The 14,222-nt window shown below is 46.5% G+C and overlaps 3 protein-coding genes and 1 non-coding gene across 4 annotated transcripts; 1 reads left to right on the top strand and 3 right to left on the bottom strand.

Annotated features, from left to right (window-relative positions):
* Positions 1–2,545: 2,545 nt before the first annotated feature.
* On the bottom strand, positions 2,546–4,350 carry BKA67DRAFT_658223 (uncharacterized protein; the record flags this gene model as incomplete). The annotated part of the gene is made up of 4 exons (XM_046107246.1): positions 2,546–3,564; positions 3,618–3,776; positions 3,828–4,023; positions 4,078–4,350. The coding sequence occupies 4 exons, from the start codon at positions 4,348–4,350 to the stop codon at positions 2,546–2,548; spliced, it is 1,647 nt and encodes a 548-aa protein (XP_045958155.1).
* A 1,213-nt stretch (positions 4,351–5,563) lies between these two features.
* BKA67DRAFT_263439 (uncharacterized protein) lies at positions 5,564–11,401 on the top strand. Its single transcript, XM_046095831.1, has 11 exons — positions 5,564–6,333; positions 6,388–6,628; positions 6,677–6,865; positions 6,918–6,950; positions 7,006–7,161; positions 7,219–9,351; positions 9,399–9,578; positions 9,650–9,709; positions 9,765–9,812; positions 9,861–10,016; positions 10,065–11,401. Exons 1-11 carry the CDS (start codon positions 5,746–5,748, stop codon positions 11,045–11,047), a joined length of 4,767 nt encoding a protein of 1,588 aa, XP_045958154.1. The 5' UTR covers positions 5,564–5,745; the 3' UTR covers positions 11,048–11,401.
* A 1,936-nt stretch (positions 11,402–13,337) lies between these two features.
* Positions 13,338–14,123, bottom strand: BKA67DRAFT_263391 (uncharacterized protein). Its single transcript, XM_046095830.1, has one exon. The coding sequence runs from the start codon at positions 13,983–13,985 to the stop codon at positions 13,590–13,592; it is 396 nt and encodes a 131-aa protein (XP_045958153.1). The 5' UTR covers positions 13,986–14,123; the 3' UTR covers positions 13,338–13,589.
* BKA67DRAFT_t89 lies at positions 13,560–13,633 on the bottom strand. The gene has a single exon. It is a non-coding gene; the product is annotated as a tRNA-Val (tRNA).
* Positions 14,124–14,222: the final 99 nt, after the last annotated feature.

The following is a 14,222-nucleotide window of genomic DNA, read 5'->3' as shown; positions in this document are numbered from 1 at the left end:
TCCATGAATATCCAAGTCACCCCCGCACTTGAAATTGGGTTATGATAAATTTCCTGAGTCTAGGCTCCCTACTAAGGTCCTGTCAAATCTCCGTATTCCCACCTGGCTCTTGGGCCTTCGGCGACATTATTTCAGCCCTGTTGGCTTGTCTGCCCACGGCAACATCGTGCAAGAATTTTCGTTGGCCAGTCACATACGGACTCGGGGATCGTGAGCCCTTTGAGCATAGAGTGGTCGGCGGAAAACGTCGGGAGGCCACAAATTTGTGGGTTGCGATGTGCGCCGCCTACCCGGAATCGCACAATGCGAGATAAGAGAGCTGATGAACTTTTCGACATCCCGATATCTCCCACGCCTACCATAAGCGAGCATATCGGAAGTCAGCAATCTGTCGTCGCATATGTAATAACATGCGAAAGACTATAGCTAAACCATTATTTTACTTGTTCTGACGTCTTCTGAGATGCTGCAGGTACCGTGACGTGTCATATTGCGAGTCATGATAGCAACCCTTTTGCCCTTATCTATAGTAACTGTGTGGGATGATGTTGTTATCGAATGTAAACCAATCACAGCTTAATGTCGTGGAACTACATAGTACAGCGCTGGTAATTTCCACTTTTGGACAAGAAGCGGCCGCGAGCGGCGCCATAGTCACAAATGACTTTTCCTTATTTCATTGTTCAGCTTCAAATTTTTCGACTATCGTATGCTCGATCACAGGGGAGCCGTCAGCTTTTGGAGCCTGCGTGCAAAATATGTATTATGGCCAGAAACGTGCTCGGTTACTTTAACGTTACCCAATATAGTAACAAGCATGGCTGTTTGAGTTTCTTAGACGCAACTATTGTCGGCCTACGCTAGCATCTTCGGTCTAATGGCGAAGATCTGGGGTTCAGGGTAGCACACTGAAGCTGATCTGCAATCTCCATAGTATTCACATGAAGCAACTTGGTGTAAATCGCCTCGCGGTCCAGTGGAGAAGCCTCACAGTTGCTGTTTCATAGCTTCATAGTCTTCTTGTCCGCATGGTGATTCCTCGAGTCGCAGCGTCTGGTTCTCCATCATATTGGTCACGGCATGATTATGAGACCCAATCCCACACGTACACATGACAGCCTAGCTCGAAGATCGTCCAAACAATAGTTGGTATGGTCACATCTCCTGCACAGCCCATTCGGCCAATATGTTCACTCATGCGAAAGCTTCACTCTCCGTACAGTACATACCTGCGGGGCATAAAAATGATATCACTCCCGCCTCATTGATAAGGCAAGCCCAGAGGTTTGACAACCCCAATAATGCCTTGAATCACACCTTCAGTACATCCTGGTATTCACTTCTAATAATGGACCTGCCTATTGTTTTGGTGTTAAAATGGTCCATTCAGGATGCACATCTTCGTGCGTCGCAATGGGGTACGTGGAGGGGGACCTTTATGGCCGGTCTCCACCACCACTTCCGCTGCCGAGGGTCTAGATGATATCATCCGGGAGGCCGATAACCGAACAGTACTGACAGACCTCGGGAAAATATCATCATGGCAAGCTGCTGTGCATGGTTAACTGGCAACAATAGTACTGTGTATAGTTGCAAGCATGCAGTATAACAACATTGAACACAATAGAATAAATGAAATTGTCTCATCGATCTGCCATCGTGACATGCAACATGCAGATGACCTCATTCGGGATATTGTTGGCGTCAACATCGGCAATTACATAATTTACCCCAGAAAAAAAACACCAGGAACGAGATCCGCTAGACGGTGAGACAAGACGTGCTACATAATCAAATCCCGTGACTTTGATGGCGTCGTTTGTCGTGCTACACAGACATAATTTCATTGATTGTGCAATACAATGCATGTAGCACCCTGCATACCTAGCGTTCGAGCCTCAAATGTGCAAAAGTAAACATTAGGTAACGGATACGGCCTCCGTATTTTATGCTGAAGCAAGGCTCAAGATCCCGTCATCTTGGATGACCATTGCTCACCGTGTCTAATTTGAGATAATGGAGTAGCCAGGGCTAGACCAGACTCTCACGATGTCAACCTGTGGCTGTTGTGACAAACAATGATTTAGCATTGCTTCTAGGAAGCAAGGCATAACGTATCACAGTTCGAGAATCAGTACCTTTCACGGCGTTGTGTTGTGAGGTTCACCAAGGGACACCAGCACATGTGCCACAATGTCTCGGGGGGGAAAAAGCTTGTAGTACCGCGGCTCTGCAGCAATGTTTGCCGGTATAACACCTGTATGGGTTCGTGTACTACATGGTGTGAAGGGAATAAGCAAAACTCCGATCTGCAAGGGCGTTACACCAAGTCTGACATCTGCCGAGCCGGGGGATGGGCTAGACTTCGAGAAGGTTAAAATACATCTGGCGGTGTGCTTACCTCACATGAGGTTTCGGAAACTCTGCGTGGATCAATCATGCCGTCTGCTATTGTCAAGATCACCAGAAGAAAACACTATGAAACCTCTCATCCACGTTCAACAAAGGTACCATTCAATTCCTGTAGCTTTCGGGGCTTCTTGCCTCACGCGGGCAGGAGTACGGCCGTGGTCGGCATCACTTCAGATTCCTCTACGTTGAGTCTGTCACTCAACTGCCTCTCAAATCGCAGATTACTGAGAGCTTGTGTATTTTTTTCCTGCTCGGGCAAGGCAAGATAGTCTTCATCTTCAATAGCTTGTCGTACATCTTTCGTAGTTGATGGGCTAGTGATGAGGATTTTGAACACTGCTCGTTCCTTCGTCAAGTCCAGCAGAAACCGAAGAACAGGTGCCATCTCCTGTAATGATTCCTCGTCACGCTCGTAGAAGTTGATACCATCTATCACACAAAAAACGGTTTCGGTAACATTGACCTGCCGGATCAGTTGACCGAAAACATGACAGAAAGTGTCAATGTCTCCACAATCCATCTGATACACTATCTCGTGATCGATAAAACCAAGATTGAAGTTCTGTTGACGTAGGAGCTGCGCGAGAAGACTGATTATCATTGTTCTGGCTCCACCGTCATCCTCATACGGGTGGCAGCCACAGAAAAATACCAAAGATTTGAATTTATCAACCTCCTGTAGGTTTTGCATTAGTATGGCACAGAAGAACGAGATTGGTGATATCGGTCGTGGTTCTGATTTGCCATGAATGAGCAGCTCCTTTGACGAACCATCGACAAGCCAAGTCCTGAAAATGGCCGAATTCATAATTTGAGTAGTCCGGTCTTGACCACCTGAAGTTAATCGATCTTGAAGTTCGAGGATGTAGCTGAGATCTACATAGCCAACGCTCGATACATCGAGGAACTCTAGTACATCATGCTGGGATATAAGTGGCTCGGGGTGTCTGGTTTGGGCCGGAAGTCCAGCATAGGTATGTGCATAATTGTGTGCCTGCTTGGCTTTCTCAAGCTCGAGAGCCATGTGACCAATTTGCCGATTGAGTTGTGCTGTCTCTTGCTCGTACTTGATTTCCTTCTGGCGAATATGTTCTTCAAACAATTCGCGGAGATTGTTGACAGCAGCCTTCGTACTATCCACTCTCTTGATACCTATCATGTTCATTAGCTTATAGTATATACCCGGCTATACGGAAGATGCATACCGAGTTTGACGTTCTCCGACGCTTCGTGTGTTTCATGCATATGAGCCTTGTGGGCTTCATGAACGAGCTTCTTGCCATTATCGCTGATCTTCTCGAGACACAAAAGTAAGGATTCTTCATAGAGTGTACCACTCCAAATGGCGTCTAATCCTTTGATCACTAGCATCGATCAGTATTGCCATGTCAAAACAACGCTCCCGAGTGGTTTACCTATGTGCTTAGTATAGAATCCAATGACATCTTCTATAGCTTTCAACATCGAGACATATAACGTCATCACGGCATCCTTAATTTTCTCACTTGACGAGTAGATGGAGAGATAATCATCAACATCATCAAACTTTTCTTTTAGCTCCTCAATCCCATTTTGTATGGTTGTGCGAACCTTTCCTGTGCGTTTGAAAGCCTAGACACACGTCATCAGTTCCGATTCATCAATTTGACACAGGTCTCAACATACATCTAGTAAGATCGCCAGCACACCGGTGATCGGTTTTGAGTAGTCAATATCCGGCACCAAGCTCGTGACTTGCTTTATGACGTCGGCCTTATCTCCGATAAGCCTTGTGGCCCGTCGAATTTTGCCCTTGAAGCCCGAATTCGATGAGTATGCCTCCGCCGACGAATCCAGGACCTCTAGTATTTCCTCCCAGCTATGACTTGTACGTATACTGCAATTCTTTTCGCAAAGCACTTTTGGCTCTATGGGGTACTGTTCTTTGAATTGGACCATGATGGTAGAGAATTCAATAAACGGAATTCTTGCAGTAAGCCCTATCTGCAGTTCAGGCGTTAGTTTGAGCGGCTGTCCGTCTTTTGTTGATGCAGCATTTAGACGTGGGCCCTCTTCTTGATATGGTTTTACTTCGTACTGATTGGTTCTTGTGTCCAATTGAGTAACCATTTGGTCCAGAACCGCGCAATGAGTCCCCAAACGATTGTCAATATACTCAACAGCCGGGGAAACCAGCCGACGCCCCGTTGACCGGTCCATCAAAATCCGACGGATTGTTCGCCCAGCTGAGTCTGTCTTAACTTCTCAATCTAATGCAGTGCTTACAAACTGCGTTATAAGCACAGACAAGGCTATTTTGAGTGATATCCAAAGAAGCCACACTAAGTTAGGAAATGGTTCCCTTGAGATCATCTAGGTCGCCACGGCGTGAGCAATAGCACATGCAACTAGGAAAATCCCATATGCTCTACTGCTGCCGACGTTTATAAGCGCTGAAGTTCTGTCAAGATGATATCAAGTAATTTCGACACCGTTATGCCACAAAACGAATATATATCATTCAGTTCGGGCGTGGTCAACGTGACTTCAGGAGACAATCATGAAGGTAACGAGGGGACGAGGCTCGACAAGGGTGTATTGCAGCCCCCTCCATTTCTACAGTGTAACGGAATCTGGATAATGCGTAGCCGAGATTGATCGGGTCGAGCTGTGTACGGCGTGACCCCTCTTTCAACCTACCTCTATCCCTTTCGAATAAACAACCTCATATGGACGGCTGTGCTTTATAACTACCAGTTATTCTAAAAAGTGTTTCACTTGTCCACCAGCCAGTGTCAATGAACTGTGCACAAATCAGAACTAGAGTCTTGTTGATGAAAGAAGGGTCCTGTTCCAGCATACAAACCATAAGCTTACAAGAGTTTCGTCTTCTGGATCCTATTATAGGGACCGATTTCCAAGATGGAGGAAACTCCTGTTGGAATCCGCCATACAGTCGGCTACTTCCCTCCAAGACACCCAGGAGCATCAGCTGGCCTCCCAGCCTTGAGCTACTACCAAGATGATGATCCAATCGCTTTAAACACCTCAAACCCAGAACTAGAGGCTAACCCAGTCATTGAAGTCGTCACGATGGTAGAAGCTGTAAATTCTGATAGTGGGTATGGATTACCAAAAGAGACTCTGCGACTTATGCAGAGTATCGCAATCACGGAAATCAAGGGGGCTCTAATTATTATACACTCGGGAATATTGACGAAAATCATTAGAGATCTGGTGGAATACTATCCCAGGTCAGCAACGTAAATCTGATTCTATGAGTACAACTAAAAATCACCAAGTCAAAACCTCTCCGGGGACGCGCTCATCATCCACGAGCCGTATTCGATTCTGATGCATCATGTATCGCAATTACGAGGATTGATGGCCAATTTTGAGAGTGATGCAGACATGCAGAGAAAGGCCAACACTATCATACAGCGTAAGCATCTGCAGGTCCTCCTGGATTTCATTGGGCCCAAGTATCAGGAACTATGCTCTGGCCCTATCAAAAGACTGTCTCAGGCACTGCCGACGATACACTTTTCCGATATTTGGTATCTAATGAAGCCCGGCTCTATGGCTTACGCTAGATGGGAAGACCAATGGATCGGATGCGTCATCGAAAGTTCAACGAGGATACCACCAAATCTCTTCGAAAGCACCCAGGAAAAGTGGGAAATTACGATTTGGTTTCTTCGTGCTTCTTGGTCTTCCGACATAGTGGGTTGTGCTACGATGAAGATGACAATCGACAATTTCGATGGGGAGAAGCATATATACCATCTGCCTATCATACCACGTGAGATCCATGACCGCTCTGATTCAAATGCGAGAAGAATCCTATTGGAAGAACGGGGTTTGAAAGTCTGTGAATTCCTCCAAGGAAATTCCAGGCATCTAGGCTATAAGGGAGAATGTCTAGACTATGCTAGGACTCGTGTAAGCTACCTATAATTACAACAGCATACTCGATCACTAATGCTAATTTCATAGTATAATGGTCAAATCATTCTGGGCCAAGCTTATGGATTGGACATTTCCTTTCCACCGAATAATTGGACTTTTACCTGGAATCCATTGAGCAGCATCAGCCACAGAGGTCTTATGATCACATCTGAAGGCGTTGCAGACGTTTTGGATGCGGAGGCTAACAACTTCGATGTCTTTTCGTATGACCATATGTTTCTATTGTCCCCATGCCTGAGTGCGTTCGTGTTGAGTCTCAAGACTTGGTGTAAGTAGTGCACTTATTCCACGTGATGGTCATAACTAAGACTTGCAGTTCCCATCAATGTGTCAAACATTCACAAGTTGATGCACCCTAGTCGAGATAGCATTCCCACGCCGATAATCGACCCAGAGAAGCACGCTCTAATGCTTGCCTTGATCGAATCGCAGTTGCCCCGTGGCGGTCTTGAATTTGCTGACTACTATGGGGAGAAGGGAAATGGTGTTGTGTTGTTATGCACAGGCGAGAAGACAACATTAACTCATACACTTGATCATGTTCTAACTTTTGGCAGGGGGTTCCGGCGTTGGCAAGCACCACTACGTTGGTAAGTAGCGAGCGAAATGACCCCGACTAGGTGCACCATAGTTGACTTGCGCAAGAAACTATTTCAATGCTTACGAGAAGACCTCTTATAACACTGTCACGACGGGAGTCTAGTGCATTCCGATATCAGACGGATCTTGAGATTATGAAGTGGTTCTTCTTGGCCGAGAAGTGGAATGCTATATTATGCCTGGACAACCCCGAGAATCCAGGTTAGTTTCATAAGAACAACTACAATATTCTTGGCTAACATTCGATCTTACTCTCAGCTATCATTAATACTATCGAATATTTCGGCGGGGTCCTGTACGTGTTACAGACTTTAGGGGAATTGACGAGTTCTAGACCCAGCATACTTACATCGCGAGCAAACCTTGTTCTAGATATGTATATGCTTGATGTACCACAGAGAGCTCAAATATGGAGGAATCTGAGTGTCGACATTGAGAGTCGATATTCCCACATACACTTAAGCCAAGGTGCTCAGGCATTCCTTGATTCTCAAGATTTGCATAGCATCGAATGCAATGGCCACGAGATCGTTCGCTGTTTCCAATCAGCTGTCGCACTTGCCACGTTTCGTGCGAAAAGTTCGAAGGTCAACCCGAAGCGTGCGGCCGAGTCTGAAATCATCATTGAAGCGGAGCATTTCAAAGACGTTATGAACATGGCTTATTCATCTAAACAGAATAAAGCAACAACAACTACCGGTACCACCCGCATGTCACGTTCACAAGAGCGGTTTCAGGCGAAAGTCAAAAGCTCGGGGGATGCCCAAGATAGTGCAGATCAAGAGGAGGAAGACAGTCAAGATGAGCAAACCTCAACACAACTCCCCACTCTCTCCGCCACAGCTCCCTCAGCCCCTATTGTATTGAACAGTGACGTCAACTTATGTATCCCAGACTTAAACTTTGTCGAGTGGGAGAATTTTCAGATTTTGGGTCGTGGTGAACTATTCCGCACAACCAAGTTTTATGCAATCGATGTTCTAGTGGATGAACCTATTGTGCTTCTAGACGCACAAACACAGCAACAGAAACGACACAGAAATGCGGTACGCACCAGTTCTAATATTGATACTCTGCATCCCATCAAAACCCAACAAAGAATCATTCCGGCGAGTCAGAATCCGTTGCCTGAGAGAATCCGAGTCAACTCGCCTGCAATCAGAAAGGCGTTTCGCGAAATTCACGATGAAGAAGGTCCTGGTCATGCCAAACCATTCTTGATATTTCGGCCTTTTAGGTCTCTACTCTACTACGAGGAAGACTTCAAGGAGTTGGCCGCGAAGAAGTACAAAAACAAATCAGTCAATGAAGAACCAGGACAAGATGGAAGCAGTAGAATCCCGAAAGTCCATCAACAATTGGGTGCAGATCCAGAGCTGGAGGAGATCCAATGTCTCTTGTCATTCATTGATATCATCAAGAAGAAACAGCAGGCATTTGATGACTGTTCATGCAAGAAGGTCACTTTCAGTGATATCTGGCTGCTCTTCAATCCAGGAGATGTAGTGATAACCAAAAAGGTTACTCAGGCATATCGGGTGATCAAGGTGGTGAATCCTACTCATCGATACAAAGATCCAAGAGAGAAGAAATCCAGATCTTGGCAGGACCAGACCAAGGCCGAGATCGAAGACACGCCTGTCCAAGTAAATGTGGTTCGTATTGAATTTGACGGAAGCTCACTTGGGCCGGTCAAAAGCACCATCAACATAAAGCGATTCGATGGCGAGAAAGATATTCAATCGTTGCCTATCTATCCATTGAAATTTTCAACACAACCTCAGCACCGAGCCAGCCTCATCGAGCGCGGGAAGCTCTTCATGGAGGTAAGCCCACGGAAGCATATGCACTTCTCTGGTATCACGCTCGAGAATCGGGATGAGGTAGATAGCCAAGTCATCATTGACTTTGATGAAGCATTCTACCGTTATCCTAGATGGAGGCTCAAATTGATGTCTCTGAACGAGATAAATTCGGCTGAGCCCCGAATCCCAGAGAGCGAAGACGAGTCTGACTTCGACTCCGAGAGGGATGTTAGTAATACGCGACTCTTCTCTTACAGAAGATCAAAAGTTCGGGAGCGGGGGCACATTGACAACGAGGATAGCGATGGACAGCACGCCACGCCTAAAACCACAAGTACTTTGTTACGGTCTTGCCTGAAAGAGTGCTGCGCCAATGAGCTATGCTATGATGACAAATGGGTGGATGATCGACGAAGGGAAGAATATATTACCTCGTCCATCAAAAATGCAGCGGCGAAGAAGCCATCTGTGGGACTTGTGTCTCGGTCGCTCATTCAGACCATGGGAGATGATAGTCTCACGGAGGACGATCTAATGATCTTACCACACCGAGTATTTGGATTCATCTTGCGCAGCCGGAAGTGGGGTATGTTACGTTGTAAATTATTCTTTAAGCTACTAATGCCTTGTTAGCTAAATTGGACCTGTCGGGAATCAGCCGCGTAGCAGTGCTAAGTGATGCTGAAGGATTTGACCAACTCGTCTTGCCACCTGGGCACAAGGAAATGGTAAAGTCAATGATTCGCCAGCATTTTCGTGAAAAAGCTATATCACCGTTCGAGCAGGACCAAGGAGATGTTGTGCGTGGCAAAGGTGAACACTGAGCTCCTCTGGCCTCGCCGAAGGCAGCACTTGAATTATGAGAACACTCTAACATATATCAGGAAAGGGATTGATTATGCTCTTGCACGGCGTGCCAGGTGTTGGGAAAACGTCGACAGCAGGTATGCTAACCATCTTCAGTCATTCGTGCTTCGTGCTGAGCTAATACGAGTGAAGAATGTGTTGCAGATTCCTTTGGCAAGCCACTATTCCAGATAACAAGTGGTAAGACACCAAACAGGGCTTCTACGATAATATGACTGATATGCTAAGGCGATCTTGGAACCACGGCCAAAGAAGTTGAAGCAGCGCTCGAGGAGAACTTTTCATTAGCAAGTCGATGGGATTGCATTCTGCTCATCGATGAGGCGGATGTATTTTTGGCGGAAAGAACAAAAGAGGACTTCATTAGAAACAGTCTTGTAGCAGGTTGGTCTTTCTCCGTTTTATTCTAGATCACGTACTAACACAGTTGAGTGTTCCTGCGTGTACTGGAATACTATGCAGGTGTTTTATTCCTCACCACCAATCGTGTGGGTGTTTTTGACGAAGCATTCACTTCACGCATCCATATCAGTTTGTACTACCCCCCTCTCAAGCGAGATGCAGCGCACTTGATATTTGAAAAGAATATGGACAAAATAAAGTCGCGGTACGCGAAGAGTCAAAGACAGATTGATATCAAAGTGTCAGAGATAACGAAGTTCGCGCTAGACTACTACGATCAGAACGACCAGGGGCGGTGGAATGGCCGGCAAATCCGCAACGCATTTCAAACTGCACTGGCGCTTGCAGAACTTGAGGCTCTCGGACCAAATGAAAAGAATGTTACCAACGCTGTCGTCACCCTTGGACGAGCAAACTTCGAGACTGTTGCCACGGCTTATAAAGGCTTCATGGACTATCTGAATCAGACATATGGTGGGACATTTGCTCGAAGGGCCCGTGAGAATTTGTGGCGATCCGACACATTTGGTATGCCCAGGGTGCCGAACCCCTTAACAACAAGACTGAGATCAACGGGATCTGAACAACGAAATCCTGACTACTGGCCTCGGCAGAACTATTCCGGGTTCAATCAAAACAGTAATGCACCACAACAGTTTCCTCCACAAGCCAGTGGCTATACTGGCTATTATAGCGAGCAGCACCGAGATCCGCAGCTCGGTCCTCAGCTAGCACAGCAGTATCCTAACCCGCCAAGTGATACCGCTCCTCAACCACACTCGGCTGGGTATGTCGCGTACCCTCATCGGACGCCTTCCGAGTTGCAGCCGGACGGCCACAGGATCCCGCCATACGCTGATATACATAATGCGCAGCACACAGGGGCTCGACCTGGCTTCAGCGGCCATACCGGCCATGAAACATCGCCACAAACAGCATCCAACCCTAGCCAACCTGGCTATGGCAGTCACTCTGGCGCAAGTCTACCACCACATTGGCCTGCAAGGAGTTGAGACCAGGATGATGATTGTCCGGTTTTTCTTTGCTTCTTCTTTTCTTTTTGACGCGGTTGGAGTGTGCGGAAGGATCTGAAGGGATAAAACAACTGGAGCAGAGTGGACTAATGATTTTGACTCTCTCTGCTATACACACACACACACACACGACATCCTTTCATCGCCTCCTTCAATTTATAACGTTGATTCACTCATTTTAACTGTCGAGATTGGTATAAATATTACTATGAACCGAAGGAAATTTATTTTTCGAAAAGAGTTTACGTAGAATGCAAACTCATTACACCAGGCAAAGCCGATGAACGAAAATTCATTTGCCATCGACACTAATGTTTAATGGACTTATCACTTACATCTGTTCCGAGATATCTCACAGAGACGGAGACACTTGATGATGCTCTAAAGACTGAGTTGCTGGTGAAATTTGTAGATAATTAACTTTTTTCCGTTTCCCTTAACCCATTCAGGCTATATGAGACTCTGACAGTTCCACACACGATCACTTCTGCTTGGTGTCGTCCTTCAAATCTTGATACTGCGCCCGACCCACCTTCGTCGTCTGGTCCTTTCCATGGTCTGCTTCTGACTGGGCGTTTGAGCTGGAGGCCTTCTTGCCCGCTCCCTGATCCGGGCCCGGTCCTCCAAGGTTGTGCTTGGCTTGAACCCATGTTCGAGTCAGTATGATTTGATAACCAGGCAGTTCAAGTATGGTGTCCGGAGCGGAAATTGACAGGAAGACGTACCATCCTCGGCCAGCTTGTCCCCGGTGGCCTGGTGGGTGATGTGGTCCGACATTGTGGTTTCCTTTTTCTTTGAGTATGGAAATGATTATGTAGGCACGTTGTTTTATCAAAAAAAAGTCTTGGAGCACCTTGAATATGAATATTTAGAGATTCAACACAGCAGATCTAGAGCATGCTCTATTTATGTCGTTATGGCTAGCGCAGTCCCAGCTGGACTTCTTCCAGACCCCGCCGCGTCACACGTTCGTACTACGTGTACTTTAATCCATATATTTTCAGTACGGTAAGAATTGCGTATGCTTTGCTCTTCCCAACGTGCTCCGGAAAGTTGTCATTGATCGCGGGGTTGCATGACGCCCCGGTGACGACATCATTTTATTTAGCAGGCGGGATCATCCAGGTCGGGACACGACACGGTCGTTTTTAAGTTACACGGAACGAAGTGCAATTACAGTAGATCGGTGCTTGGCCGTGTTTCCAAGGACATATCGGCTTGTGCATTGTGAGTTATCAACTTGGGGACCGCGGACTAAGCATACCTTTTAGCATCATTGTATATAGCACATCTCACTTAGGAAACAGACAGATTTTGCTCCAATTCGACATGAGAAAAAACAAATGGTGCTATTAGGCGAATAACGAAACAAACTGTGCTTCCTTAACTTCCAAATGTTCAATGCCACTAGCAGTTGTGCTGGATGTGCAAGTAGCATATACAAAATTTCACGGAGGGCATAGTTAATTCCTACCAGGTTAGTATATCCGATGTTAATAGGTTAGTCAGCAAAAGGCACTACGACTTGAGATTGACACGCTACGTTAAAGTTCCGGGGAGCACATTTGTTACAGAGGGCGATATTGTATTAGTCATTGGTTATTGACGGCGCCTGCGTCATGCGCGTCGTTGTTCCAGTATATGATTGTGAGTGTGACGAGTTTGACAGCTCATAGATGTCAAGGCTTGCAAGTGGATGTAAATTTAAGAAATTCCAAGTACCAAGCTTGTGCTTGATATGAGGCTCTATACCATACACTGAGCCAATTACCGCCATATGGGCGAGGCTCGATCCAGATTCGTGAGTGCCGATTTGAAACACCGGCATAGGCCATGCTCGATTTCTGAGACTCTCCAAAGACCAACCTCGGACGGCGCACCCGATCCAGGTCGCCTCCTGCACAATGCTCAACTCGTATAGAGAGCACGGCATAGATGGAGAAGCACAGTACACATGCCGTCAGGCATCTCCTGCAAGCATGGCCGGCCCGACTTGACGCGGTACCATAGAAACGACTACTTGGCTGCTGGTAAATAGCGTTCAGAGGTGAAGAGCTCAGATTCTCCCATTGGTTTCATGCCGTGGTCAAGATAAACCCACCAATCGTGTATTGCCGTGGTCGCCCGAGAGTGTTCGCCAGGTTTGGTACCGCAAGCACAAAAGTTACATCACAACTAACCCCCAAGATTGCGACACCCAAAAGCTTGACGGCCAGTCGCCAAGCAGAACCGGCCACCACAACCAGTCAATCAACAGGTACAGCGGAACCGGGTTAAGAAAGGAGAAGAATAATATTTAAAATAAAAAAACAAATAAAATAAAAGGTCACATGTCAATTCTATTCCGCTCATTCCAGTATCCACACCTGCTGGCGGCACTATGAGACCCGACAACATACGTACAATCCCCTAGACACCGGCAACCAATCCACATTAACAAAACTTCGACAGAGCAAAGAACAGGGCAGTAAAACTGCAAAAATATGGAATCTGATCCGAGGCGGGCTCGATCCGCCGACCTTCAGTGTGTTAGACTGACGTGATAACCAACTACACCATCGGACCCATCGTGAGTTTTGTCGTCGCTGACCCAACTCTTGATTGATGAAGATTTTGTGCCCATATTGCTCCCTACAGGCTTAGATTTGTGTCTCACAGCAGCGAGTCGGAATTTGTATCTCCTTGCAAGCGTCCAAGAGCCGGATGACACGAGATTCCGATGCGAATGCGAAATTGATGCGGGATGGGCCCAGGCAACCCGAAGGAGTCGCAGCAAATAACTATTACCAAAATCAGTCTGAGTATTATTAGATCGGAAAGGCACTCTAGAACTATATCCAACAGAGCAAGCCAGTTGAAGTCTGTTGTAGTAAAAGTAAAAACATTGCTTTGCATCTCTGGGCCAGAATTTACCCATGTGTGCTGCTAAAAGGGTATCATTCAGAACCTCTCCTTCATCTTAACACCACAACCCCCCAAAATGAATCGAAATGCCTGACGTCCTAGAACTGCAAAAATACGAACAAATGAACAAAAACGGCTGCCATCGAGGCATTGCAGAAGTCAACCCCCCCCCCAACCCCCCAAAAAAACCACCGTATCAGGCGTTGCCGATAAGATATCCTCGTCATCGCGCGGGCTCTCTCTGTCTTTC

Source organism: Truncatella angustata (genome assembly GCF_020726525.1).
Source record: "Truncatella angustata strain MPI-SDFR-AT-0073 chromosome Unknown BKA67scaffold_4, whole genome shotgun sequence".
Lineage (NCBI taxonomy): Eukaryota > Fungi > Ascomycota > Sordariomycetes > Amphisphaeriales > Sporocadaceae > Truncatella > Truncatella angustata.
The sequence above is the reverse complement of the archived record's forward strand: the minus strand, read 5'-3'. Positions and strand labels throughout refer to the sequence as shown.

What these genes read in the sequence shown, in the direction of transcription:
- BKA67DRAFT_263391 (XM_046095830.1), bottom strand. Translation starts at nt 13,985, where the DNA reads ATGGGTAAATTCTGGCCCAGAGATGCAAAGCAATGTTTTTACTTTTAC.
- BKA67DRAFT_263439 (XM_046095831.1), top strand. Translation starts at nt 5,746, where the DNA reads ATGCATCATGTATCGCAATTACGAGGATTGATGGCCAATTTTGAGAGT. An exon ending in TAGACTATGCTAGGACTCGT is followed by an intron (nt 6,334 to 6,387) that starts GTAAGCTACCTA and finishes CTAATTTCATAG; the next exon opens with TATAATGGTCAAATCATTCT. An exon ending in TGGCAAGCACCACTACGTTG is followed by an intron (nt 6,951 to 7,005) that starts GTAAGTAGCGAG and finishes GACTTGCGCAAG; the next exon opens with AAACTATTTCAATGCTTACG.